The following is a 26,592-nucleotide window of genomic DNA, read 5'->3' on the forward strand; positions in this document are numbered from 1 at the left end:
TAAACTGCTGCCTCCAGCCCTGCTGGCCTGAATCTTAAAATGGCCATTCATCAGAGCTGGGGCCACACCTGCTGGTTGCCTCTTCATGGTTTTAACATGGCAGACACCAAAAGTGCTCTGCCATGCACCTTCCCCCTTAAAATAGTTTCTGGGGAAGGTTTACCCTACTGCTTCATTGAAGCAGGCTCCCCTCAGAGGCTGTGAAAGCCCTCGAGTGGCAAGCACCCCGCAAACATGCTCCACCACATACCTTCCCCCTTAAAAATGACATTCAGGGGCTTCACCTGGCTGCCTCCACTGCTTGCTTTGTCCCAGTCTGCTGCAGCCCCTGAGCCAGTTATGTCTACTAACAGATTACTGCAGTAATACTTTGTTTTAATAAAGTGTAAAATGGCATAACAGAAGTATTCTATGCATCCCCAAACCCCATCCATATACTTCCATTATGCTATCATCACGCTGGTGGCACACTGAAAATAGGGCATTATAAGAAATTGGTTGGACATAAATATAATAGCTATAGCTGCTGCATGTTAGGTTTCTAAGGTATAAGGTTTAAATAAATCATGTATCCAACATAAGCATAGTTTTTAAATCATAATTTTAGTCCATGTATTAATATACCAAGGCAGAGAGTTTTAGAAATAATTTTTTTCTGTCTAAACATCATTTTTAAATAGAAAAAAAGGGATGAAATACTATAACATTAAATGTTCACTTTTATTGGTGTGCACTGTGCAATATAGGTTAGACTTGAAGTGCAATAGTGTCCCTTTATGGCATTTATGATATCAGAACTTTAAACTTTGAACTCTATGGCTAAGTACAGAGAGTCAAAAAGCCCAAGGCTGAATTGGTTCAATCGCCACAGGTTAGTCTAAACTGTGTAGATTGAACTCATAAGCAAATGAACAGATATTCACTTTTGATTCTGGAAATTAAGCCACATGCTTGCAATGGCTCAGGCCAGAAGCTGGGGGGGAGAAGGTGGGGGAAGGGGAGAGGGCACTAAAGCCTGCCTCTCTGCTTAGCTGCAGCAGACAACTTGGGCCAAGGCTGGCTAACCCACCATGTAGGGTGGAGGGTTTGCAGGGAATTACAAAGCATCCTGGGATGCTGGGGGACTTGGAGTCAATTTGAATCAGGAGGGAATCTTGGACAGAAGTTCAATAAACTGATTTAACCTAAATCAGTTAAGTCTGGCAGTACATCCATGCAGGATTATTTTAAACTGGGTTTGGCCATTTTATAAGTGGGTTATGTGCACTGAACTTCTGTTGTGTTACAGAGTTGGACAGGTATATGTGTTATACCAGTATATGCATATTTTTTGTCCTTAGCCCGTTAGAGCAAAGCAATAAAAAACAATAATATCCTCCACAAATATACATTTGGAGGTGCAGATTACATTAAAGAGGAACATATTAAAAATAGAAGGAACTGAAATAAGTAACATTATGCCTTTATCCCTTTTGAGAAACAAATACTGAAATAAACAGGAAAATTCTTGGCATAAATCAGTCATACCTCCTTAAAATATGCATTATTAAAACCATAGTATATTTCCTTCTAGCACTCACACACATACATACATAAACACACAGCTTATGATTGCTGTAGGATGTTTGATTACTACTCAGTGGTCTAATAAGCTGGCACCTGGGGCAAACTCTGCAGGGCAGCAACGGGCATGTGGTTCTGAGAGCAGGTGTGAACTGAGGGGTGGGCAGATTCTGAGAGCAAGGGCAGAGAGTGCATGGTTACTAAGAATGGGAACTGTCAGCCTACCATTATGGGGAAATGTCATTTAAGCCTCACCATGCAGCCATCCTTAGGTAGCATGGCAGGGCTGTCCTGCCACATGTCTAAGTTATGGTTTATAAACCAGGCATAAATGTTGTATGCATTTTCTAGAATATTTTTGTGGCTGGTTTCCCATTTTGTCAAACCATTAATTGCCTGAATGTGCAGCTGGCTACCATTTCTGGCACAATTAACAGGTTAATGGTGTCTTAATTGTAACATCTGCCAGGGGCCTAGGAAAGAGCAGTACAACGCATATAAAACCTGTTCCTAAATCTCCAAAATGTAAATGCAGTACACTATTGCTTAAGTTTGCATTCAAGCAGATTATAATAATGTTGGAGAGCCATAAAAACATATTGAGTAACATAAGTTGCTGGGAAAGGAAGGCCTGGAGGTTGACTGTCACACAGTGTGAGACATAAGCAAACAAATACAATTAGATGAACACACTGCTATTGAAGTTTATGAAGTAATCAAAAATATTTCAGGAAATTATGAGGCTATATTTATTTTCCTTTCAAATTCTAGCCTGCATCAAGGATATCTTATTTCAATTTACTGAAATATTTTATAAGCCCCAGGGTTTTCTATCCACAGGTTAATGTGAAGAGACTAGTTTAAAGAAGAAGGCAAAGTTAGTCAGAAGAAAATATTGTAGCTTTTAAGAACATTGCCCCTAATGTGTTTTTCTCAACAGCAATTAAATAAGGAAATCAGTATTAACCATTCTTTTTACATCTGTAAGCAGAGAATTCTCACTACATGACAAGTGCATGGAGAAATAGGAGCACATTTTACAAAAGCAAAGGGAACATTTGTTGGCTATTATTTTGGAAAATAAGGAGAAATTGTGGAATTTTAAAAACTGATTTGAAGAAAGTATATTTATTGTATCAAAGTTTATTATGCATGTATTCTTCTGTAAGACAGTTTATTACATCAGGAAACTAATATTTTATTTAAAATATTCTAAATAAATTAAGGACATTAATTGTTTTAAAATGGGGCAGTATTTTTACTCTTCTGTTCCAAAAAAAACCAAAATGTTGTGTGCGATGAAGATTTTGCTAGCACTTCTCAGCAAAAGCACTCTGAGGATACAGAGCAGTGGAACTCCTGGACATATGCAGGTACTGGGACATGGAAGCCACTGGCTGGAAAACAGTTTGAGGACATTCTTGCACTTAACTACTTCAGCTCTACTAGGAAAAGGTTGACAGAAGCTGAATCATCTCTGTTGCCTTTGAGGCTCCATTTTGGATTTATCTTGACACTTATTCTCATTAAGAAGCTCAGCATTGTCTTGAGCATCAGGCCATAATTTATCCTGCAATGGCATTAGAGTCCAGTTTTTTTTTTGTATAAAAGCAAATGTGTCTCATCATTATAAACACTTATATGGAGAACTAGATCCAGCAAAAGAAACTGGAGGTACCTACAATTTAGGTATTTCAATGCCTAACTTCTAGCCACATTGTCTCCAAAACCCAGAGTTGGATCCTTGGGATCATTAGGTATTCAGAAAGATAATATGAAAACCTAGAGATAGCCAATAAGGAAAGCACAGATATGTTAAATTCATGCCACTATCACATGTGCTCCGAGAATGACTAGAAGAACTGGCACCTCAGAGTTAGGCATTGCTCTGCCTGGAACCCAGAGGGCCTTGGGTAGTAGAGCTGTGCGAACCTTCAGGTGCTGATTCTATTGGAAGGAGATTCACCCTGATTTGGTGGCTGAATCTTCAAATCAGGGGACCAATTATAAGGTCCAAATCAATTTGAAGTTCTCCAAATTGATTCAGAAATGATTTGGAGAGCTTCGAAGATTTGGGCAGTCCTCACTGGCCGCAGCAAGGAGCTGACCTGTCAGCAGCCAAGGGGGAAGGAGCTCTCCCAGAGTAAGCAGAGGGGAGAGGCCAGACTGCAGGTACAGCCCCAAGATTGGGGAAGAATGGAGCACCCCTGGGGTGACTGGAATAATGTTATAGCTGGATGGCTAGGATTTATGTTATAACCCAGGGGCTTGTGTTTTGTTCACTGTTTAAGACCAGTGGCTTGGGTGGCCTATAAGGGGAGGGAAGAGGCCTCATAGAGGACTCACCGTAGTGTGGGGAGCCCAGCCCCAGAGAAGGGGCAGTGAGAGAAGCCCCAGAGAGGGCACAGTTTTGGGGGGGACACAAACCCCAATACTTGAATGCAGTTGTATTTTGTTTGGACTGACAGGGGTGGGTTCAGGGTTGCGCCCTGGTTTTGAACCCGTAGCCCTCTGGGTGTGGGTCCGGCTCCCGTGCCTCTAGGCCAGGGAGTTCCAGGCTCCAGCAGGGAGCAGAAAAGGTGGCCATGAGCCTCCAGGCACTGGAAGAAAAAAAAAAAAAGCTAGAGTCTCGGAGTCAAACCCTGTTTAGTGGGTTTGGATGGGGAGGCCTATCCAGAGAAAACAGGGGTCTAGCCACAACAGAAGAGACCCCAACATACCCAAAATAATAGGCAGTCTCCCGCTCACATAAACAGAAGTTTATAGGGCTCAAGTGCCTATATACTAATTCTAGGAGCATGGGAAACAAGCAGGATGAACTAGCGCTCCTGCTTGCACTAAACACCTATGACTTAGTGGGGCTAACAGAAACCTGGTGGGATTCATCCCACGACTGGGCAGTACATATTGAGGGCTATAGATTGTACAGAAAGGACAGGGTGGGGAAGAAAGGGGGAGGGGTTGCGCTCTATGTCAGTGAGCAATATACATCAACCCTCATCAAGACAGAATCCAAGGTTGAGGAAGTAGAAGGATTGTGGGTTAGGCTACATGGGGGGCAAGGAGAAAGGGATTTGGTGGTAGGGGTCTGCTACAGACCCCCACATCAAGGGGAAGAAAGAGATTTGGGGCTCCTGAGGCAACTCTTGGAGACCATAAAAGCTAAAGAGGCGGTAGTCATGGGGGACCTAAACTACCCGGACATCTGCTGGGAGTCACAGACAGCAAAGTCCCACCGCTCACGCAGGTTTCTAACCTGTGTACAGGACCTCCACCTGACACAGGAGGTACACGGTCCCACTAGGGGGAATGCTTTACTGGATCTGGTATTGGCAACGGGGGATGACATGGTAGGGGACCTCCAGATCGGTAGCCATCTGGGGGACAGTGATCACCTAATAATAGAATTCACCATAAGACGTCGAGTGGGTAAGGTAACTAGTAGGGTGAAAGTGCTAGACTTTAGGAAAGCTGATCTCAATGCACTCAGGCGATTAGTCAAGGACGCACTGCAGAGTAGGAGTTTTGAAGGGATGGGAGCCCAAGAAGGGTGGCTGTGCCTTAAGGAAATGATCCTTCAGGCACAAAGCAAGACAATCCCCTAGCGAGGCAAAAGAGGGAAAGGGGCCAGGAGGCTTCCCTGGCTGACCACAGAAATCCAGGGCAGCCTAAGGGCCAAAAGGGGAGCACATAAAAAGTGGAAACAGGGTGAGATCACCAAAGATGAATATACCTCCTCTGCTCGTGCCTGTAGGTAGGCAGTTAGACGGGCCAAAGTTACCATGGAGCTGAGGATGGCAACCCAAGTAAAAGACAACAAGAAATTGTTTCTTAGATATATAGGGAGTAAAAGGAAGACCCAGGGAGGAATAGGACCGCTGCTAAATGGGCAGAAACAATTGGTGATGGACAGGGGGGACAAGGCTGAACTCCTCAACGAGTTCTTTGCCTCAGTGTTCCTAAGCGAGGGGTGCGACAAGTCTCTCATTGGGGTTGTAGAGAGGCAGCAGCAAGGCGCCAGACTTCCATGCGTAGACCCTGAGATGGTGCAGAGTCACTTGGAAGAACTGGATGCCTTTAAGTCGGCAGGCCCAGATGAGCTCCATCCGAGGGTGCTGAAGGCACTGGCCGACATCATTGCACAGCCACTGGCAGGAATATTCGAACGCTCGTGGCACACGGGTCAAGTCCCGGAGGACTGGAAAAGGGCCAACGTGGTCCCCATTTTCAAAAAGGGGAGGAAGGAGGACCTGGGCAACTATAGGCCAGTCAGTCTCACCTCCATCCTTGGCAAAGTCTTTGAAAAAATTATCAAGGCTCACATTTGTGAGAGCCCGGCAGGACAAATTATGCTGAGGGGAAACCAGCACAGGTTCATGGCAGGCAGATCATGCCTGACCAATCTAGTCTCTTTTTATGACCAGGTTACGAAACACCTGGACACAGGAGGAGAGGTGGATGTCGTATACTTAGACTTCAGGAAGGCCTTCGATACGGTATCCCACCCCATACTGGTGAACAAGTTAAGAGGCTGTGACTTGGATGACTACACAGTCCGGTGGGTGGCAAATTGGCTGGAGGGTCACACCCAGAGATTCGTGGTAGATGGGTCGGTTTCGACCTGGAAGGGTGTGGGCATGGGGTCCCGCAGGGCTCGGTCCTTGGACCAATACTCTTTAATGTCTTCATCAGTGATTTGGACGAGGGAGTGAAATGTACTCTGTCCAAGTTTGCAGATGACACAAAGCTATGGGGAGATGTGGACACGCCGGAGGGCAGGGAACAGCTGCAAGCAGACCTGGACAGGTTGGACAAGTGGGCAGAAAACAACAGGATGCAGTTCAACAAGGAGAAATGCAAAGTGCTGCACCTAGGGAGGAAAAATGTCCAGCACACCTACAGCCTAGGAAATGACCTGCTGGGTGGCACAGAGGTGGAAAGGGATCTTGGAGTCCTAGTGGACTCCAAGATGAACATGAGTCGGCAGTGTGACGAAGCCATCAGAAAAGCCAATGGCACTTTATCGTGCATCAGCAGATGCATGACGAATAGGTCCAAGGAGGTGATACTTCCCCTCTATTGGGCGCTGGTCAGACCGCAGTTGGAGTACTGCGTGCAATTCTGGGCGCCACACTTCAAGAAGGATGCGGATAACCTGGAGAGGGTCCAGAGAAGGGCCACTCGTATGGTTAAGGGCCTGCAGACCAAGCCCTATGAGGAGAGACTAGAGAACCTGGACCTTTTCAGCCTCCGCAAGAGAAGGTTGAGAGGCGACCTTGTGGCTGCCTATAAGTTCATCACGGGGGCACAGAAGGGAATTGGTGAGTATTTATTCACCAAGGCGCCCCTGCAGGTTACAAGAAACAATGGCCACAAGCTAGCAGAGAGCAGATTTAGATTGGACATTAGGAAGAACTTCTTCACAGTTCGAGTGGCCAAGGTCTGGAATGGGCTCCCAAGGGAGGTGGTGCTCTCCCCTACCCTGGGGGTCTTCAAGAGGAGGTTAGATGAGTATCTAGCTGGGGTCATCTAGACCCAGCACTCTTTCCTGCTTATGCAGGGGGTCGGACTCGATGATCTATTGAGGTCCCTTCCGACCCTAACATCTATGAATCTATAAGAAGTTTCCATCAAGACGTGGCAGGCGAGATTAGGGCGGGACCAAAGAATTCCAAAGCAGGCCGCAAGGGCACCCCACATAAGGCATGTATAATCAGAAAGATGGCGCCGGGGAAGGTCACCTGTTACAGAGGGACTGCTGCCAGGCCCCATCCCCTGCCTGCTCCTCCAGACCCCCTAAGTGACACTGCCTACTCTCCCAGCCTCTCCATCATGGCTGTCCTGCCCACCCCAGCTCCTGGTTGTTTAAAAAAGTGTCCCCACTCACCAGCTGCTGCCAGGTGGGGGGGCAATCCCCACTGTCCCCCACTGCCCCACACTGCATGGGGGAGCTCTGCCATGAGCCCCCTGACCCCTGCCCACTCTCCCCCCCCCCGCCCATGGCTGCCCTGCTCACCCAGCTCCTGGCTCTTAAAAAAAAAAAGCCCCCACTCACTGACTGCTGCAGTGGTCTTGGGGCTTCTGGGGGCTCATGGCTGAGCTCCCCCTGCACCATTGGGTAGTGGGGGGCAGCAGGGATCACCCCCCATGAGGCAGGAGCAGGTGAGTCAGGGCTTTTTTTTTAATCCAAGACCTGGGACCTGGGGCCGAGCACAACTGGGAGAGTGGGTGGGAGATGGGGCCTGTGTGATTCAGAGATATGCCTGATTTGGTAGTAGCCGAATCTCTGAAGCAGATTCAGCTGAATTGATTTGGGACAGTGATTCGAATCACCGAACTGAATCACTGTCCCCCAAATCGACCGAATCCAAAGTAAATACTAGCCACTTAGCACAGGCCTGTTAGGTAGCAAGCCCAACTGCTCAGATTGAGACAGTACTGGAAACATACAGAATCAGAAATGTAGGGACCTAGGGAATGTTCAGGAGGCATCTAGTAAACTTGAATCTGCTCATGGATAAGCAGCAAATATTGTTAAAATATTGTAATTTTGGATTTAGGTACCTAAAAATCTACTAAAGTCATAAATCTATGCCCATCAGTATTTAAATCAAATGTTCTCTTGTGTGTTAAACATAAGTCTGATTATCTACTGCTTATCTATGTACACTTCACATTTACTACAACTAAAATTGACTGAAAGGACCCAAAAGATGTATTTGCATACAACACATTATTATTTTCTAGCTAATGTTTCTGCATCCTCTCCTACACTGTATTTCTTTTTATAGTCTATTAAATATAGCCCTGGGATACCTTTGCTATTGTTTCTGACCTTTTTCTTCTTGTGAAGTTACCCTACACAACGAGAATTACTGTACATTCATATATTACTTTAGGAATACTATGGAATCATCATATAAACTATATTGTAATCCATGCACTCAAGGCAGCAACATTAAGAATGTGCTCAGCTTCAATATTTTGTTTCCCTTTGAATGCCTTAACACAGTTTATTCACAGAGTGTGCATCTACATGTGTGCTTTACTGTGGAGTTGACTAATTAGCTCCACAGTAAAGTGTTTCTGTCTACACATGTGCCAGCATTAGTACACAGTAAATTAATTAATTCTGCTTTAAAACAGTACAGTCAGGGATAGCACTATCTTACGGTGGAGTCATTTACTGCACTGAAATGTGCATCTAAAGGGTGATCAGGCAGGGACCAGACTGCATGCCACCTAGCCACATGGCTCTGCAGGGTTAGCACCCTCATGCCTCAGCCAGTTCCTCTGCCACCTGCAGCCTCAGGCTGACACCCTGTATCTCCTACCAACCCAGACCTGCTCCTCTCTGGCTCAGATCACTGCTGTCCCAGGTGCTCATGTAGATGCTGAGCCTGGAAACAGTTTATTCTGGCACAAACTGCACCAGAGTTTATTGCACTGCCTTACTTGCACATGTAGATACACCCAGAGAGTACACAAGCTTTTTTTCCTTTGTACGGGGAAGTTTCTAATTTCTATGGTATGCATAAACACATCTATGCATGGATCAAAATAGAAAGAGAGTCACAATAAAGCTAGATAAAGCTATAGTTAGATGCACATATAAGATTTTATTAAATGATCAATAACCAAGAGTTTAAAAGTGCTTTGATTTAGAAACCTAATAATCTTTATTCCCTGGCCTCGCCTAATAAACACCACTATTGTTTATGTTAGGCTATATGTTCGTAAGTTATAGGAGCTAGGCTGAATATATTTTATTCATTATTTCTTGTCAGATTATCAATGTTCTGACCTGATGATAAACTAAAATCATGTAAAAAGTTTTGTACAATATATCAAGAATTTGAAAATTAAAATGTCTTATCTTTAATAGAAAATAAATACTTAAATAGACTACACTAAAAAGGATACCCTATAAAACAACACCAGTATCTACTGAGTTTCCATTCCTGGTATAAAAACAAATGCCAACAATTATAAACTTTACCTTTTCAATAGCAGTTTACATCTGTGGATGTGGATGTACTTTAAAAGAGTAGGATCGTTGTTTTCATTTTATGAACAGGAAAATGAAGACACTGATAGATGAATTTAGCTGCCTTAGTTCATCAAACAGGTGACTTGAGTCATGCTACTTGAACCCCAGTCTACTACCCTGTTCCCTAAACCACACTCTCTCCCATTATCACAAACATGTCATTTAGGGTCTATTACTTGACACACACAGCACAAACCCATCAAACAGCAGAAACAAAAACACACTGCCTCTTGTGATCAAATTCATGTCCTACTTTTTGGAATTCAGGTAGCAATTTTCATGAACAGTAGAATAGAAAGAAAAGAATATCTATGGATGTCCCTGATATATAGATCTCTATTTTCTTCTGAGCTTGGGTGAAAATTAACTGACTATGTTTTCAGAGACACTTTGATATAACACAATTGAATCATCTAAATGTAAGACTGGGAATGAAAAATAAAAAGATGCCATTAAACAACTCTTCCTTCCCTGTAAAGTGTAATTAAGAGTACTTTCATTAGGCATTTTGAGTCCCATGTGTTCCTTCAAGAAGAGATGCTACTAGTTAAAATACCTGCTTCATTGGTTCCAATTAATTTATTTAGTTGATACAATTCCCTAAGGAGTAACTTGTATGTTGGTTTATTGAAACACTTTAATTCTACACTAATAAAAATAATGTTATTCTTGGGAACTTTTACACTATTTTCATGCAATAAAGGAAACATTGCAACAAGTAGAGTGTTTTTATTTCTAATATTACTTTCAAATGAAAATTCTGAAGTAATCACAGAGATAGTATAACCATGCTGTGCAGTTTGCAGTTATTAATAACTACAGATTTGAAAGTTAGAGAGACAGTAGAGTGTTTTCTACATATTTGAGCTTGTAAATGAAAATCTTCTGTCTTTTAAGTTGCAATGCTATTGTGACTTGATCACTTTCTTTTTTATTTCTTTTTTCTTGAGCTACTTATGCCTTTATAGCACCTGGTAGAAGTACAGCACATACCAATCATTTGGGACATCTATGCATAGACAAGTTACCTGTCACTGAAAATTGCTTTTTGTGAAATATGTCTGCTTTGGTGCTTTATTTAATGGCAGTTAAAAACCCCTCCAGTAATAAAATATGTGAACAAAATGCAAATGCAAGCCCTATTGGAATAATAAATGAACGGTTGTTGCTTTAACAATGCTGCTGCTACTGTCAGCCTCAATCATTTTCAAAGCATAGTTTTCAAGGTAAAAGAAAAGAAACCTTTGATTAGTCTTAGGAATTTGTAATATGCCCATCACTGTACTATTTTCACTGAAAAACAGGAACTAAATCTAACCCTTCTTCAGGAAACAAAGGTAATAAATGCCATTATTTGTTGGTGTTTGCAGACCAAACACCAGTGATGATTAGATGAGATTTCACAATTCCATAAGACAACACCTTTATTTGTGGCACCTGGGGTTGACATGATGGAGAATGCCACTTAGAACTGTTCAGAGAAGGAACAAATAAGCCTGAGGGTAAAGTGGGTGAGAAAGCAAATGAGGAAGAGATTCATACTCTATGCAGAAATGAAACTGCTGAGACTAAGGAAAGCAAGACATAAATGAAGCAGACACATACTATTATATGAAACCGTTTAAAATTCAAGAGAGGGTTTGACTTCAGTTTGCCAACCTGTTACCTATACCTCCAGAAAGCCTATCAATTAACTGAGTCCCTTTGCAAAACAGTAGAGTATGCAGGTAAATTGCTGAGAAACCTCTCAGAATCTAACCAAGTATCCAACTACCATTGACAAGAATTCAGATCCTGCTCTGCTCTTCCATACACCCAAACATGCTGTTTGAATCCAACTGGAAACTATGTAGCCTTCTACCAGCTAAGGTTCACATTGGGGTTTTGTTTTTGTTTTTTTTTTAATGGTTTGATTCCATCTTGTGGTTCAGAGGAGGGAGATGAATTATCTTTTTTTTTTTTTTTTTTTTTTTTTAAACTTTCTTACAGATCATCTATTCCAGTGGTGGACAACCTGCAGAAATTGTGCCACAAGTAGCTCAGGAAGCCTCTGGTGTGACACACAGCAGATCAGGGAGGGGATAAACAGTGCAGCAGCAGATAGGGCAGGTAGACCAGATAGATAACACAGGACACAGAAAGCAAAGCAGCAGATCAGGCAGTAGAAAGGAATAGGATTGGGGCTCAGGGAGTGTAAAGCAGTAATTTATCGCATGCCTGCCAAAAAGTTTAGTTCAAACTGATCTATTCCATGAAAGATATTTCCATAAGAGGAGGAAAGGATGTAAGCTTTATATATTTCCTTTTTGTTGAAGGAAACTATATAAACTATTTTATGATCAATATAAGACTTACTAGGACTTAAATTATGGAGTAATAATACATGCCTTGTTTCATAGATGGCTGACAGTACAATAGGAGGGAATTATCACAGCATAATTTACACCCTATTGTGTGCTTCTGCTTAATTTAACAGTTAGAATTCACCTCCTCCTGTGTGTTTCTATAAACACTTAACAGTAGGAGTTTCATTCTACAGTCCTCTCCTTCAAAATAAACTTGATCAAAGTCTTTACTATAACAACAGATGGAGCTAGCACAGATGTATGGTTGCACCTGAGTTCAATATCTGTCAGTCAAGAACTGTATAATGGTGACTCTGTGAAGCATCAGTTACAAGAGTATCGAAAAATAATTAACTCAATACTCATGCAATGTTGAAAAACCTAAAGGAGAGAGAACATACATACTGTCCTCGGTGTTCTGCTAGAATTATAATGATGTGCTTTTAAATGAGAGCAGGTCAACATTTTAGCAGAATATCCTATTTACTCATTTCACTTAAAAATATATGTAATAAAAGTTATGCTGTCTTGGAGGTTATAATCCAACAATCAAAACATTGATACAAGGAGTAGATTCAAGAGCAGATGTCTATCATTTAAATAGAGGTTATGCTATTGACCTATATGAGCAACATCTGTCAACTTAAGAAGTCGAATTAACATATAATATAAAAGTGAAATTAAGAGGCAGTTGCTTGACCAGTAGGGAGGCAGCCTGTATTGCTCTGTATGCATGTATACTAACTACCTTTTATTCAGTATTTATAAATTAGAGTTTATTAAACAAAAAAAACTGATTGAGCTAAGTTTTAAAACAGAATTTTTTAAGCATGCACTGACTGTTTGGCATGCTTGGCTTCCATGGAGTTCAGAATAAAGCCAGAATATGTAAAGTAATCATTACTACAATCAATTTCATGGGCATAGTTGAATATACTAGTATGTTCCTATTAGCACATCCAATGATTAAAACAACAGAAAAAATAAATCACATGCAATTGTGTGTTTCAATAAGCGAGCAATGACACATGCAACATAATTATGTTTTATAAAAGCTCCATGCAAGTAGAGTGGAATTTCAGGCATGTATCTGTAGCCTGGATAGTATCCAATTATGTACTCTCCTCTCCAACTGAAGGGAATGTTAGAAGGGCAGGTGTATTGTGGAGTGAAACTGACTACTACGTGCAGTTTCCTCCTTCCCCTACAAAGTCAGGACACATCTTAAGACTATATACAAATTTATTAATGTATAGGAAGAGTTAAAGATGAAACATATTTATAAAATACATGAGAACTGTGTGCAATATATATACAACTCTATGAAAATATGCTGGATGCAGATGAGGGATCTATGAAGCAAAGGTCTCAGTAAACATCATGCAATCTTATATTCTAATGAAATACAAATCTACAAAATATGAGATGGAGGGTTCACAAAATATGAGGCCCAGGGGTGAATAAATTTACAATAACAATGCCCCAGATGAGAGGAGGGGAGTGGGGATCCCTAGATACCCCAGCTGTCCCTTTAACCAATTTAAATGTCCCAACTGCTTGTCATGGAGGGAAAGACCCTTCTCCCCTGTGAGAATCCCCTCCCCAGGCAACTCATGACTCTTCCAAGGGTCTGGTGAAGCTGTCCTCATCTTCTAAGGTGAGGTGTCTCTTCCCTTGGCAGGGGGCCTCAATTGCTTTGGGGCTCTCCCAGCCTCCAGCGTACTAGGGGCTCTGTGCACTGCTCCATGAACTGTTGAACTTGTCTTGTGCCAGGGGTTGCAGACCCAAGAATCCTGTGTGGCACCAGGATCTCAGTCCACTCCTGAACCCTCCATGCACTGGCTGTGCACCAGCTGCCCATCCTCACGCCAGGGTTGGGGACACAAGCTGCCTCATGCAGCGCTGGGGTCTCGGTCTGCTCCCGGACCCTCCATGCACTGGCTGTGCACTGCTCACCCTGCCTCGTGTAGGGGTTTGGAGACCCAAGCCACCTCATGCAGTGCCGGGTTCTTGGTCCACTCCTGGACCCTCCATGCAGCGGCTGGGCACCACATGCCTGGCTTCATGCCAGGGTGGGGGACCCGAGCTGCCTCATGTGGCACCGGGGTCTCAGTTCACTCCCGCACCCTCCGTGCACTGACTGTGTACCTATGCCTTGCTGCTGCTTGCCGCTTGCCACTCCATGTCCAATGAGGAGTCTTTGGGCTCTTCCAGGGCAACGGCTTTGTCCCGCTGGCCAGCTCTTCCTTGCCCTCTGCTCTGGCCCTCAGTGGAGCTACCTGTGTGCCAGGCACACTGCATTTGATTCCCTTTGGGGGCTCTTCCCCCAAATTGGAAATGGGCCAATAAGAGAGGGCAGGGGTGCTAGTCCCTTCTTAGGCCCATCTCTTCACCACTCCCCACAGAAGGGGTGGGACTAGCCTCTCCCCTGCCTTCACCTGATAGGTGGGGAAAAAGGAAATACCCCACCAATCATTTCAAACTTTTCCAAAGCTGGCACATTGGGCTGCTGCTGGCAAGCCTGCCACACATATTTTATCCCGGCTTCCTGCTCTCCTGAATGACCACTAGATCATTTAATTACACTATTTTAAAACTGAATTAATCCCAGTTCTGGAACTGGAGATACTATACATCAAACAGAAACAAAATAAGTTAAACCTGAATATAAATAAGGCAAAGAGATTCATCATGAAGAAATATTATGAGTTATTAATAATGTGTGAAGTCTCTATAAAATTCAATTATTTTTGTGCAGGAGAGCTACCAATTTCTCCTCTCCCATGGATACGGAAATCTGAGATTGGAGGAAGAGTTCTAGAAAAAACAGTTAAAAATTCTTTCGCATGAATTACTCCTCTCTCTGTAAAGGAAAGAAAGACCTCAACAATGTTGCCTTTGGATCTATCCACAATATTATCCAGTTACAATATTGTAGATTTCCTCTTTGTGAATTTAGTATTAATGAATAATACTTTATCTAACATTCTTGAGGATGAATGAATCTTTATCTATTCTAGAGAATGGTTACAGCATAGGAAAAGACAGTAAATTGCTTCCCTGTATTGTTCCACTAATAAACTTCAGTTTTGTTTACTTGAAAGGCTTTGGACATGGGGTGGTTGATTTCTCAATTTAAAAAAAAGTCCTTCAAACTTTCAAATTGTGTTTTGTTTCTCTTGCCAAAAACAAAACAAAAATGCTCACAGCCTTGCTTGTGTCAAACCAAATCCTCCATTCAGCGCGAAATATTTCATTTTCAAGTACTTGCAAGCAAAGCAAAGAAAATGAAGGACTAGATATAGAAAAAGTAGTGTTGTTTTATCCACTAGGTAAATGGTGAGAGCTGAGATGTGTAACAGGCAGGTTCAATCTAGCCTAACTTTCTCAACCTTTTTAGGTTCCCAGCACCCCTCCATAATTCCTACGAGTTGAGTGGCACCCCATTTCAGTAGTGGATTTATTTATCACAGAACTTACTTCCTAGCAGTGGAAGGGAAGGTGCTGGAGAGGGAGGGGAGCAAGCATTTAAGTTCCCACAGAACAGTGGGAAAGGGACAACCATGAGTTTATTTCCTTGAACTGAACCTGGCAGAGATGAGTCTGTGCCTAGGTCCTTGCACATGGGAAGGGGGGGAAAGTCAGGAGGGAGGAATAAGCACTTCACTCTTCACACAGGGGCTGGGAGGTACTAGTGTGAGCCTACAAAGAAATGAGTCTGCACTTATCTCCATGCATAGAGACTAGGAGGGGAGGAGTGAGTGCTTATTTGCTCAGACCTGATGGCATCCTCAAAAGGAGCTCCTGGTACCTCAGGATACTGTAGGACTGTTGAGAACCACTGGTTTAATGAGGACCACAAAAGTACCATCATCAACATTTTTAGAAGTAACTTATTGTTGGATACTCTTCTCTCAATGCTGTTCCACTTTTCATAAATAGTTAAACTTCTATGGAGCAGGAACCAGAACGTAGGTATCCAGCTTCCTACGCAAGAGTTCTGCCCACCAAACCAGATTGCCATTTTCATTTTCTGTTTTTGTGATTCACTGATATTTTTGTGTTCTATGAAAAGTGGAAAAAAAAAATCAAGAAATAGGAAGTGAGGATGACCCATTCTAGACTACCCTACAATCTGATAGTTACAGCTTTTATTGGGGAAGTACTTGATTCTGAGTATAGATTTAAAGAAGGTCTTCTACCTCTTTCTTCAGCCATTTTTTTAAAGCCACCCTTGCATTTTATTTTCCCAAGCCAACACTATTCAGCAACATAACCCAATTTTGCAAGTATTTTCAAGATGTCCCAACCTGCACTTTTTTCAGCAAACAAACTGAAAGAATAAAACAAGGCATTTCCTGACCATAACAATTCTCTTTTCTGGACTAGAAACTGTGTGCATATGTGCTGGTGTGAGTGGGAGGAACAGTGGTTTATGTCCTATGCTTTGCAGCCATTTGGAATCAAACTTTGAATGTGAAGATAATGGAAACATTTTTCTTTTTCCTCAGGTTTTAGAGAAGGTATTGCTATGGAAATTTTTGGCCTCTCAGAAGAAGAAATGTCAAGTTTTCTACCATGTAGGCAGGGTGTTTTGCTTGAAAAGTTAAGTTGGTTCTGCTCTTATTTTTTACAATTTGCTTAGGCTGACTGGCAACCAAGGGATCTTGCTGAAACATGGTTTGTGAAAATTAGGACTTCCTGATGGTTTCCTTGGGATAGAATGATAGGTATAGAGCCTCAAAGGAAAAGGTCAACCAACCACAGTTCTCAGGAGGTTGACAAAAGGTAACAGCAGTAGGAACCATTGAGTACACTTTGGAGACAACCAGGGTGTCAGTGCAGGAAGAAGCAGAGAAATTTTTTTAAAATTTTGAATCTAGAAGGGAATTATCGGGAAGCTGGCCTTTTTGTAAGAATGTTTCTTTGTTGAGAAAGAGCAACAATCACTTTCTATACCAGTAGAAAGCCCTGCTAAGAAGACATTTTCTTTCTTTGCCTTCATCTTTGCTTGTCTATTGTTTGTATAAGGAGGTGCTAGCATGATTTACTGGAACCATTTGTTGCAGAATAGGAAAAATAAAGTCAAAACCAAAAAAAGCCCACATATTTTATTGGGGGGGGGGGGTGGGAGGTATGGAAGGTAAAATAAAACACATCTTGTGCTTCTTTTCAAGGGCAGGCCTACAGCATACAGTAACCTTGGAAAGAATCAGAAATGCTTGCACTGAGATGGGTTAATTTGCCATATTTGTGTGCCTCACTGTCTCTGAGTGTTTTGCTATCTTTGTTTTCTTTGTTTAACACTGCAGCTAGAGTAGATTAGAGTACTGTAATCTTAAAAACCAAGCTTTTTGGAAAAGAAACATTTTATTCAAATAATGCCTTTATTTTCCCCTGAAGCTGGCATTTTTGGTGGCTAATGTAATGGCAGTACAACAGAAAGGATGATAAGCTCTAGTCTCATGTTTGAATGTCTGCCTGAATTTTCACCAGCTATAGAAGTGTACCTCTTAAAACAGAAGGAAACATTCATGTATTGTGTAAGCAAAATATGCAAACGATATGAGTGCCACTCTTAGTTACATAATACAGCTCAAATAGAAGAATTTAGAGTAGTTACCTGATTTTTTTCTTATAAAGGTTAATCCTAGCAATTTCCTTGAAAATTTTGTAGCACTTAAGAGCAGATTTTGTGTGTTAATGCTTCTCTCTTTCTTTAAGTAGGTCATCTAAGCATTAAAACTGTTTAATTGCAATTTGATTTTGATTCTACAGAAGGAAAGTGTAATGATCATATTATATTCATGAAAGCGTACATTAGTATAGTAGTAATCCAATAAAATGAAAAATTACTCAAATGCTAACAAAGCATTGCATGATATTGAATTTGCTCCAGGTTACTGATAGACTTAGCAAAATGGAAGACAAATTGGCAGCTGGTCAGTGGACATTTCCTCTTGTTATTTTAACTGCACCCATTGCATAAACATTAACAGCTAGTTACAGTGCTTGGTTATGCATGGCTAAAAAAATTAAAGGAATTGCTTTGCTTTTTCTATATACGACAGGGGTGGGCAATTATTTTGGGCAGAAGGCTGCTTACTGAGTTTTGGAAAGCCATCGAGGGCCACGTGACAGGCAGCCCAGGGGAGATAAATATTACTTTTCTAAATTTTTTAGGGGCCCCGTGGGCCGGATAGAATGGTCTAGTGGACTGCATCCGGCCCCCATGCTGCATTTTGCCCACCCCTGATATATGGGCTATGATTCTTAAGTACAGATTACTGCTTTCTAAATGACTCCATGAATGTTACTGATGAAGAGTACTCTCTTATGCTCATAGTCATGCCAATCACTATAATTAAGTTTAGGCAGGAATTTTTCCCCAAGGAAGGATTAGTAGGAACTGCTACCTTCCTCTAGTTTGGAACATGGCCATGTGATCTTCTGAACATATATTCATAGTTTCATAGTTGTTAGGGCCTGGAAGGGACCATCAAGTTCAGCCCCTCAACACTTGGGCAGGAAAGATATTCACTAATGACTATCTTTCTGCTCCAGTGGCAGGGCATTAGCAACCCCTCATCTCCTCTCCTTTTCCCAGTGGCATAAGATAAGGTGTTCTGTGTACTTCAGACATTCTGCCTTATAGTTGTAGATAAGGGCTTGAAGTGACAATTTTGGGTAAATGGTTGCTTGAGAACCCTGTGGACTGGACTCAAGTGCATGAGATCCCTTCCACTCCTGTTCCAAGCAAAATAGCGAGGAAGTGTATTCATCTGCAGAGTTGTGAGGGTTAAAGTACTCTGTATTGCTTCTTAAAACTCACCCTAGCCTAATGATCTGTCTCTCTCAGGAGCTGACATTTACTGTGCTTAATATAACAGCCGCAGAGAAGTGATGAGTTCTAAGAAAAGGAAACACATCTGTGTTTGTATCACCTTGCAAATATAGCAGCCTTTGGCTGTCACCTTGAAATATTCCAGCTTTATTGTCTGCCTAATAATTGGCTTGATCCACCTTCTAGGGAGGGATTTCCGTTTGATGAATATTAATTGTAAATGAAATTTAGTATCAAATTTTTACTTTGGTATCAAGTTAAAACTATCTAAATTTTCTGAATCATTGATATTAATTAGTCATTACTGAATGTTCTGTTACATATAGAGTACAAAAAAGCTTAATTGAAAAAAAAAATGGTTAATTTGCAGTCATAATTTTATTTGAGATATTGGTTCACCACTTACTTTCTCCTAACTCCATCTTCCCTAATTTTATTTTCTTCATTCCTAGAAACTTCCAAGCATTCTATTCCAAAGACTGATTCCATCATTCATTTTTGGGACCCTACCTTACTATATAAATTACTCATTTTGGAACTTCTAATCCTTTGATTCTTTCTTCTGCCTTACCACTTTCTAATCATCATGCCATCTCAGAATTTTCAATTTGCAGCACATGGTATTTAGAGCATAACCATGTCTCATCTGTCTAATTACTTCTCAAATAACAAAAACCTGATTTCACAGTATTGTTTCAACATAAAAGCTGCTCATCCATGATCAAATAGTCAGCAACTAGAACCTAAATGCTTTTTTTTTTTACTCCTTGTTTCCTTACTCATCTTGATTTTAGTGGAGACTGAGGCTTTGGATCTCTCTTTCCTCCTTGTCTGCCACCACTAATACCATACAGATATTTTTATTTTCCTCTCTCGTGCATTTGCTCTTACCTATTTGCTGTGTGATGCCAGTTCTTCCCCTATATCAAGACTACTACAAAGAAAAGGAGTTCCTGTAAAATCATTTTCTTGCCTCTCTCCTCTATTCTATTACCTGTTTCCTCTAATCTCAAACTTAAGAGCTACTGCTATTTAGCCACTGGTTTCATGAAATGATGCTAAGGGCAGAACTCTCTTACCATTTGTGTGCACCAGAAAGCAGTTTTTTAGTCATTTAACCAGCATTTTCTACAGTTACTCATTGTCTGTAATTCTATTACCCCTGCAGTATGGATGCATAAGTGTGCAAGCATCCACTAAATATGTGCAGTAGAGTACACGTCCAGATATGCCCAGACTTGAATGCATGTTCAAAGGGGAAATTAAAAGGTGGATGGACCCTTCCATGTTTTATCTCTAATAGCTGAGTGGTTAGAGCACTCACTTCAAAGCAGGATACCTGGATTCTAGGCACCCCTCACTCAGAAGGTGTTTGACTTCCCAGAAAAATGCTCTAAACACAACTTGTTAGGCATTATCTCCTCTCCCGTGGTCTTTCTGAAGCTAAGCCATTGTCCTTCACATTTAATTGCTACTAGATAAAATGGTTGGAGGGCATTCTAGTAGGAAAGCTTCTTTCCCATTGGGAGCAAGGGTCCAGTCTAGAACCCTGGGGACTGCACCCTTCTAAAGGAGAAGCACTTCACTAAGGTATACATCTCCTAGTTCAGTGGGAGCCAATAGTTTTTTTTTTTTGGCAGGAGTGCAATGAAGTAAGCCCCACTCCCTCCTCAAGTGCAATTCCAATCCTCTTCCCCCTTCCGCTGCTAGAACCATTGCTCTGCTTTCTCCTCCTTGCCCTGTGCTCCCTGCCTGATCTGTTGGTTTGGTCTCTTCTCCCTGCCCTATTTGTCATTGAGTTCCCTGTCCCCACTACACGATCTGCCATTAAGTCACACACAGCAACTGCCCATTCTGCCTGTGCCCTAGTTTGTTCTGGTTCAGTTAATCTCACATATCACCCTCTCCTGGCTGTTCTGGGGTCTAGCTTCAAAAGGAGACTGGAGAGAGTCCTGGATAATTAATGCTTCTCAGAGCACTGTGCTGGGAAGTCAAAGAAAGAGAGATGAGATTTTTTTTTAGCTACATTTCCAAGACTTAGGGGCCCACATTGGATATGTGCATATGGCTACATTCTTCTATAATGAAACCAAAAATACCCACAAAATCATGGCTGCATGCTTACCTAGCCAACACAATAGCCTACTGAACACATACAGTATACACGTGCAGGCTTATGCATTCATACTGCAGAGGTTATAAAATTGCAAACTGTGTTCAAGTGCTAAAAATAAAACTTACAGAGCTAGAAAACTGCCATTTAGGTATGCAAAGGGTAACAGGACTCCATCCTACATCTATATATCTTTCACACCATTTATAATAGCAACTCTCTCCCCTCTCTCTCCTCTTCTCACTGATTTTCACTATATTAAACATGGGACACTAGATTAGCTTCTTTCTACTGAAAATTACATTCCATATTTTTTAAAAGTACAATTTTTTATTTATATTTTTACATCACATCAGAATGAAAACTAAAACTAACCTCCCCCCAAAAAAACAACTCCCCCAAGTCCTTATATGATAGCAAACTTTTCACTACCAATGGAAAATTCTGTAGGAAGCTTCCATTATGCCTAGATACTTTACATTCACATAGGGTACTTTACATTCACACAGCATATTAATATACTAAAGTCAAGAAAACCACTACTTATTTTAGTAAGTAAAATACTAGAATAAGTAAAATGGATATATAACCAAGTTGCTGACTTGGTCCATGTGCATAGATAGATAAATAGTGTGGTGGATGAGTTACACCCCCCACACATACTTTTGCATCCATTGGGGGTGGCAGGGGCAGAGCACCTCCACCTGTCACCCCACACCGCCACTGTCTCCCAGGAGCAGGGGGGAGGGGGAGCTTGCCCCACTGTCCCCTCCATCCCTTTGGCCGGCACCCTGTGCTGCCACCACCTTCAGGGAGCAAGGTCAGGGCGGAGCGAGGACAGGCACACTGGCATTGGCCTTCCGCTCAGGCCTTGGCCTCCTGCTCTAACCCCACCATCATACCAGTGCTCCGGCTTGCCATCATCCAGTCCAGAATGATTTTTAAAGCTACACACTCTTATAAACCATTCATTTTCTATAATAGTTAAATATTACATGTTTTATAATTTTTTTCTCAACAGATTTCAAATAAAAGTAACTTACTGAGCTACAAATATGCGTGTGTGTAATTTTATACACTTGAGTAAAACTATAAATTTCACTTGTCTGAATAAAGTTGTCTTCGTGCACACCATTTTGCAAGTCTGAATACTAGCTTCTTATGTTATTGTTCCTTTGTAGAGCACCTTAAGGGTTCTTGATTTTTATAGGGCAAAGAAAGAACAAAGGATTGCCCTGAGGAATCGTGTCCTAAACACATAAAAACTGTTTAAAGTTTGAGCTAATCACCATCATTAGAACAAAATATTCTAAAAAATTTCAAGGATTAATTCCCCAGGCACCACTGGGTGTCTAAACACATGCTCTAGGGTTACGAATTGGAGGGAGGAAGAGGGGGACAACGAGGACAGCATTTTCATTACAGTGGCTCCTGGAGAGCTGCTCTAATAAAAATGCCACAATGTCATGTGTATTAAGCATTTCAAAATGGTCACAGGAGCACGTTAACTAAAGCTCATATGATGAGTTTTACTTAAGGCAACCCTGTGGCCATTTTAAAATGTGGGACGTTTAATACACATGATGGTGAGGCACACTGAAGTATTCTAATTAGAATGCTCCAGCAGACTCAATGAATTGATTAATCGAGTCTGCTCTGGCATGTTCTAATTAGAACCATTGGAGCATGTATATAGGCACCCATTGGTTTTAGCACTTGTAGGTTTTTTATTGTTTTAGATGCAAAAAGTAAATACCATACTTTCATAAAACAAGTTAAAACCAATTATTTAGTTTAAACATGTACTCATTGTATTAAATGTCAGGATGACAAAAATATTCAAGATGATAATTTATCAAGCAGATCAATAAAGCACAGTTGATGTAACAACAAAGGGCTTGATCCTTCCCTGGAGTTCATTCTTATGCCTGCTGCATACTAAAACTAAAATTAGTTCTATATCTGTGTGATTGGAATCATTTCCAGCCAAGACCCATTCAGTTTAGATCACATGATATTTCAAAGATGTGTAGTTAAATAAAGCCAGAAGGACATCTGGATTTGAAATGACTGATTCTCAAAATTCCAGCATCCCCATAGTTCAATATAGTATATCCTTCCAGATAATGGACAGTTCAACCTAATTCAGTAATTAGCCTAGCTCTTTTCCAGTTGGAGTTTTGGCTATCTTCCCTGAAATACTCCATGGTAATTCCTTTGGAATACAGTGATGGACACTGAAAAGGGAAGAAGGCATTAATTGCAGGCTGTTTTGTGGATACCATGACCAACAAGCTACTCAAGCCAAGAAAGTTATTTTTGCTTTCCAAGCCAATGAAATATTAAAGAGAAACCAAATGCTATTCTAAATCACAGTTGCCAGAAGGTCTTGAATAGCAGAGAGCATGGCATACTAATACACTAGCTTGCTGAGCTATTATATCTGTTATTTATATTTTTATTGCATGTGTTGTATGATAATGAAAGCTATCAGATAATATCACAATAAAGAAAACCATAACTTCCTAGCCTCTCTTTTGTTTACTAAGTGTTTTTGTTTTTCCTTATTTTCAAATCAGTCAGTGGCAATCCTTATGCTATTGAGGTCTTAATGATTTCACAGTAGATATACTTGGAGAAGCTTGAGTGGAATTGACATCTTTAGAGGCAATGCTGAGACTTGTGGTGAAAACGCATTTTTTACTGCTGAGAATAGTAAACATCTTTCTTTTTTAAGAGAAAGGGATGGAAAATTCCTTTCAAATACAACCCAACTTTAATAATGTAAAGGTCCTCAAAGAAGAATGAACAATGTCTGCATTCTGAGGGAATGGTGTGTAAGTACTAGGCCAAAGTTATTTATACTTTTTCCCTTGAGATTTTAATAGCCCTGCCCTGAAAAATTCAAGCTAGTTGAATGCAATCTTATCGGGTGTGTACAGGCATTACATTTAGATTGACCTAACCAGGGTCAACTTAGATCAAGATTGGGTTAATGTGAACAACAAAAATGTTAACCTGGATCTTGTGAATGCCTGCACATATTCTCAGTGAAGCCTCAGGGCTGGGAAAGCTGTCACTTGCCCCAGGCTGCACTATTCCTATCCCTTCAATCCTGACTAGGCTGGTCCCCTCCCCGATCTCTCCCTGAAGACCTACCAACACTCCTAAGGAACCACCCACTGAGTTATTTACAACAGGCTCCCCAAGCAGCTCCTGGGAGCAGTGAATAGCTGCACCTGGCTCCTGGCAGCAGCAGACTGCTGCACATGCCACTCCCACTCTATGTTCACATGGCTAAAATTAAGCCATGTAAATGTAGAATGGGTGCAGCAAATGACTGCACACACCCATTGAGGTCAGGCTACACAAACACAGAAAAAGAAGTTGAATGACAGAGGCTGTCTCAACTATTGCCTGTGGAGAAAGCACCATCATTGTTGTTGCTTCTCAAGATAAGCTACAATTTTAGACCCCCCCCCCCCCACCTCTGCGGCTTCTGTCTACAGAATTCCCCTTAAAGGGTCAGATTTTTTTCCCCCTACTGTAACATCCTTAAAGGAAAATATCCAACTCCTCCGCAATAAACTGTATAAATTAGTAGATTATCCTAGTAAAACTATGCCATAGTGGGTGATCGACATCTCACCACAAAATCATATTTTCAGTTGTTCACATGCTGTAATGAAGGTTGTTGACAATCGTGTCATAGAGGACATACAAGTTTCAAAGTCTAACAGCTTTATCCCTTTTTAATAACTTTCCTCTTCCCAAAAGTTTTATTTTTTTGCTTTTTATACTTTGGAAAAAAATGTACCTTTCCTTCTGCCCTACATGCATAGCTCATGTATATTTTCATCAAGGTCAACTAAAAAAATCTCTGGTGTCTTTAGTTTCAGCTCTTCTTATGGAGCTGTGTATATTAATGTGATCCAAGAAGAAAGTGCTGGAGGATTTATTACAGTTACAATCCTCCTTTCTGCTCCCCACATTAAAAATGGCATGCCCTATCATGCTGATACAACGCTTCATATGAAACTTTCTGAATAATGATATGAGCAGCTCCAACATGGGAAGGAGGTGTCAAGAGCCTTATTGCCTAATTAAAGGTCCCATATGCATGAGATGCTGACTGAGCTGTTGTTACTGCGCAGCCATTTAATACTTGCATAGACAAGCACTAAATGAATATGCTGTAACTGGCATTACTGTACAGTAGCATCCCCGAACAGCTTTTTGGTGACGCTGACTGTGCAGTAGATCGTTACTACTGCAGAGCAGTGTTGCATCATGCTTTGTGTCATGCAATGCTACTGTGAAGTAGTAATGAGCTACTGTGCAGTCAGCAACTCATGGATATGCAGCCAAAATGTAATTGTATAAAAAAGGCATCATTAGCAAGTATAGACCACTTGACTGACAGTCAAGAGACTGAGACTTTGTTCCTCATGTTGTTTACCTACCGCTGAGCCTTGGGCAAATCACTCTGTGTATTTTCATATGTAAAGTGAAATTTATAGGACCTACTTTGTAAAACACTTTTAGAATTATAGATAAATAATGGTGAATAAAGTCCTTTTTACACATTATTTTTAGGCAGACCCTGGAGCTCTTAACCCCTGGATTGTTCACACATTAACACCTGAAACTAGTTTTAAGCACTTAAAGTAAAGCCATTCCAGGGCAGATTTATTTTTGATCCATGTTACCCAGCTCATGTTACATTAACACATAGCCACTCTAGGTTATACTTTAGTGTAAACACCCCAACCACCCCTCCTCCCCCACTGGCCCACTGCCAGCCCTCACTCTCCCTAGCACCCCAGATCCCCACTCACTGCTCCCCCTGCTTCCTTGCAGTTGTCCAATCTGTCTGTCCCAGGGGGTAGGGAAGGGTTAACCTGCCTGACTAGTTGTACCCCCCATCCCACCCACCTCCTGCTGCCTGGGCTTGGTTCCACCTAGAGATGAGCAGCAGCCTGGCAGCAGCAGTGGGTCAGGCAGGCAGGCAGGTTAACTCTTCCCTGCCTGCTCCCCCAGGACAGACAGGGTAGGTAGCCACAAGTAAGCTGGGGGAAGGGGAGGAAGGGGGAGCCCTGGGGCACAGGGAAATTGGGGAAGCCCCAGAGGACAGAGGGTAGGGGGAAGCCTGGATGTGGCGGGGGGAAGGGGGGCAGGTTCTCACCGCCAGGCCCCTGCCGACTTGAATGTGTGTCAGCTCCAAACGTAAGCTAGCACTAACATTGATCAAAATTTGAGCAACTCAGTGTAACATGTGACAAGGCCATAAGTATATAAACACTATCCTTGTTTTAAATATAAAAGTAGAAATACAGATATATTTTGGAGACAACCAAATAAACAATAGTATAACTTGAAAAAAAATGGGCAAAATTCTTTTTTCCTTGAACATCCAAATTCCCATTTATTTTAACCAAAACATGATCTCTTCTTAGATTGTTGGAAGAAGGCCAAAGTAAAGAAAAATAATAAGACTTCTTCAACTAGTACTTCTACCTTCACTACTAGACAATTCCACTATAGATCCTATAAGAATTATTAATTATACTTCCAAATGTTTCTCTTTCTTACCTGCTGGCTTACTGGAAAATTCCTGTTGATTTTTTTTATCTATAAAAAAAATGAACAAAGACATTGATTAATAAGTATGCTAACT

General features: G+C 41.5%; 1 protein-coding gene across 1 annotated transcript in view; it reads right to left on the reverse strand.

Annotated features, from left to right (window-relative positions):
• The window catches only part of SNTG1 (syntrophin gamma 1), a 386,259-nt gene that overhangs the window by 108,692 nt on the left and 250,975 nt on the right, over window positions 1–26,592 (reverse strand). Inside the window, exon 12 of the mRNA XM_059724105.1 lies at window positions 26,508–26,546. Within this exon, the coding sequence (XP_059580088.1) occupies window positions 26,508–26,546 (39 nt within the window). The remainder of the gene's footprint in view (window positions 1–26,507; window positions 26,547–26,592) is intronic.

The sequence above is a fragment of the Alligator mississippiensis genome, chromosome 3 (assembly GCF_030867095.1).
Source record: "Alligator mississippiensis isolate rAllMis1 chromosome 3, rAllMis1, whole genome shotgun sequence".
NCBI classification, from domain to species: Eukaryota; Metazoa; Chordata; order Crocodylia; family Alligatoridae; genus Alligator; species Alligator mississippiensis.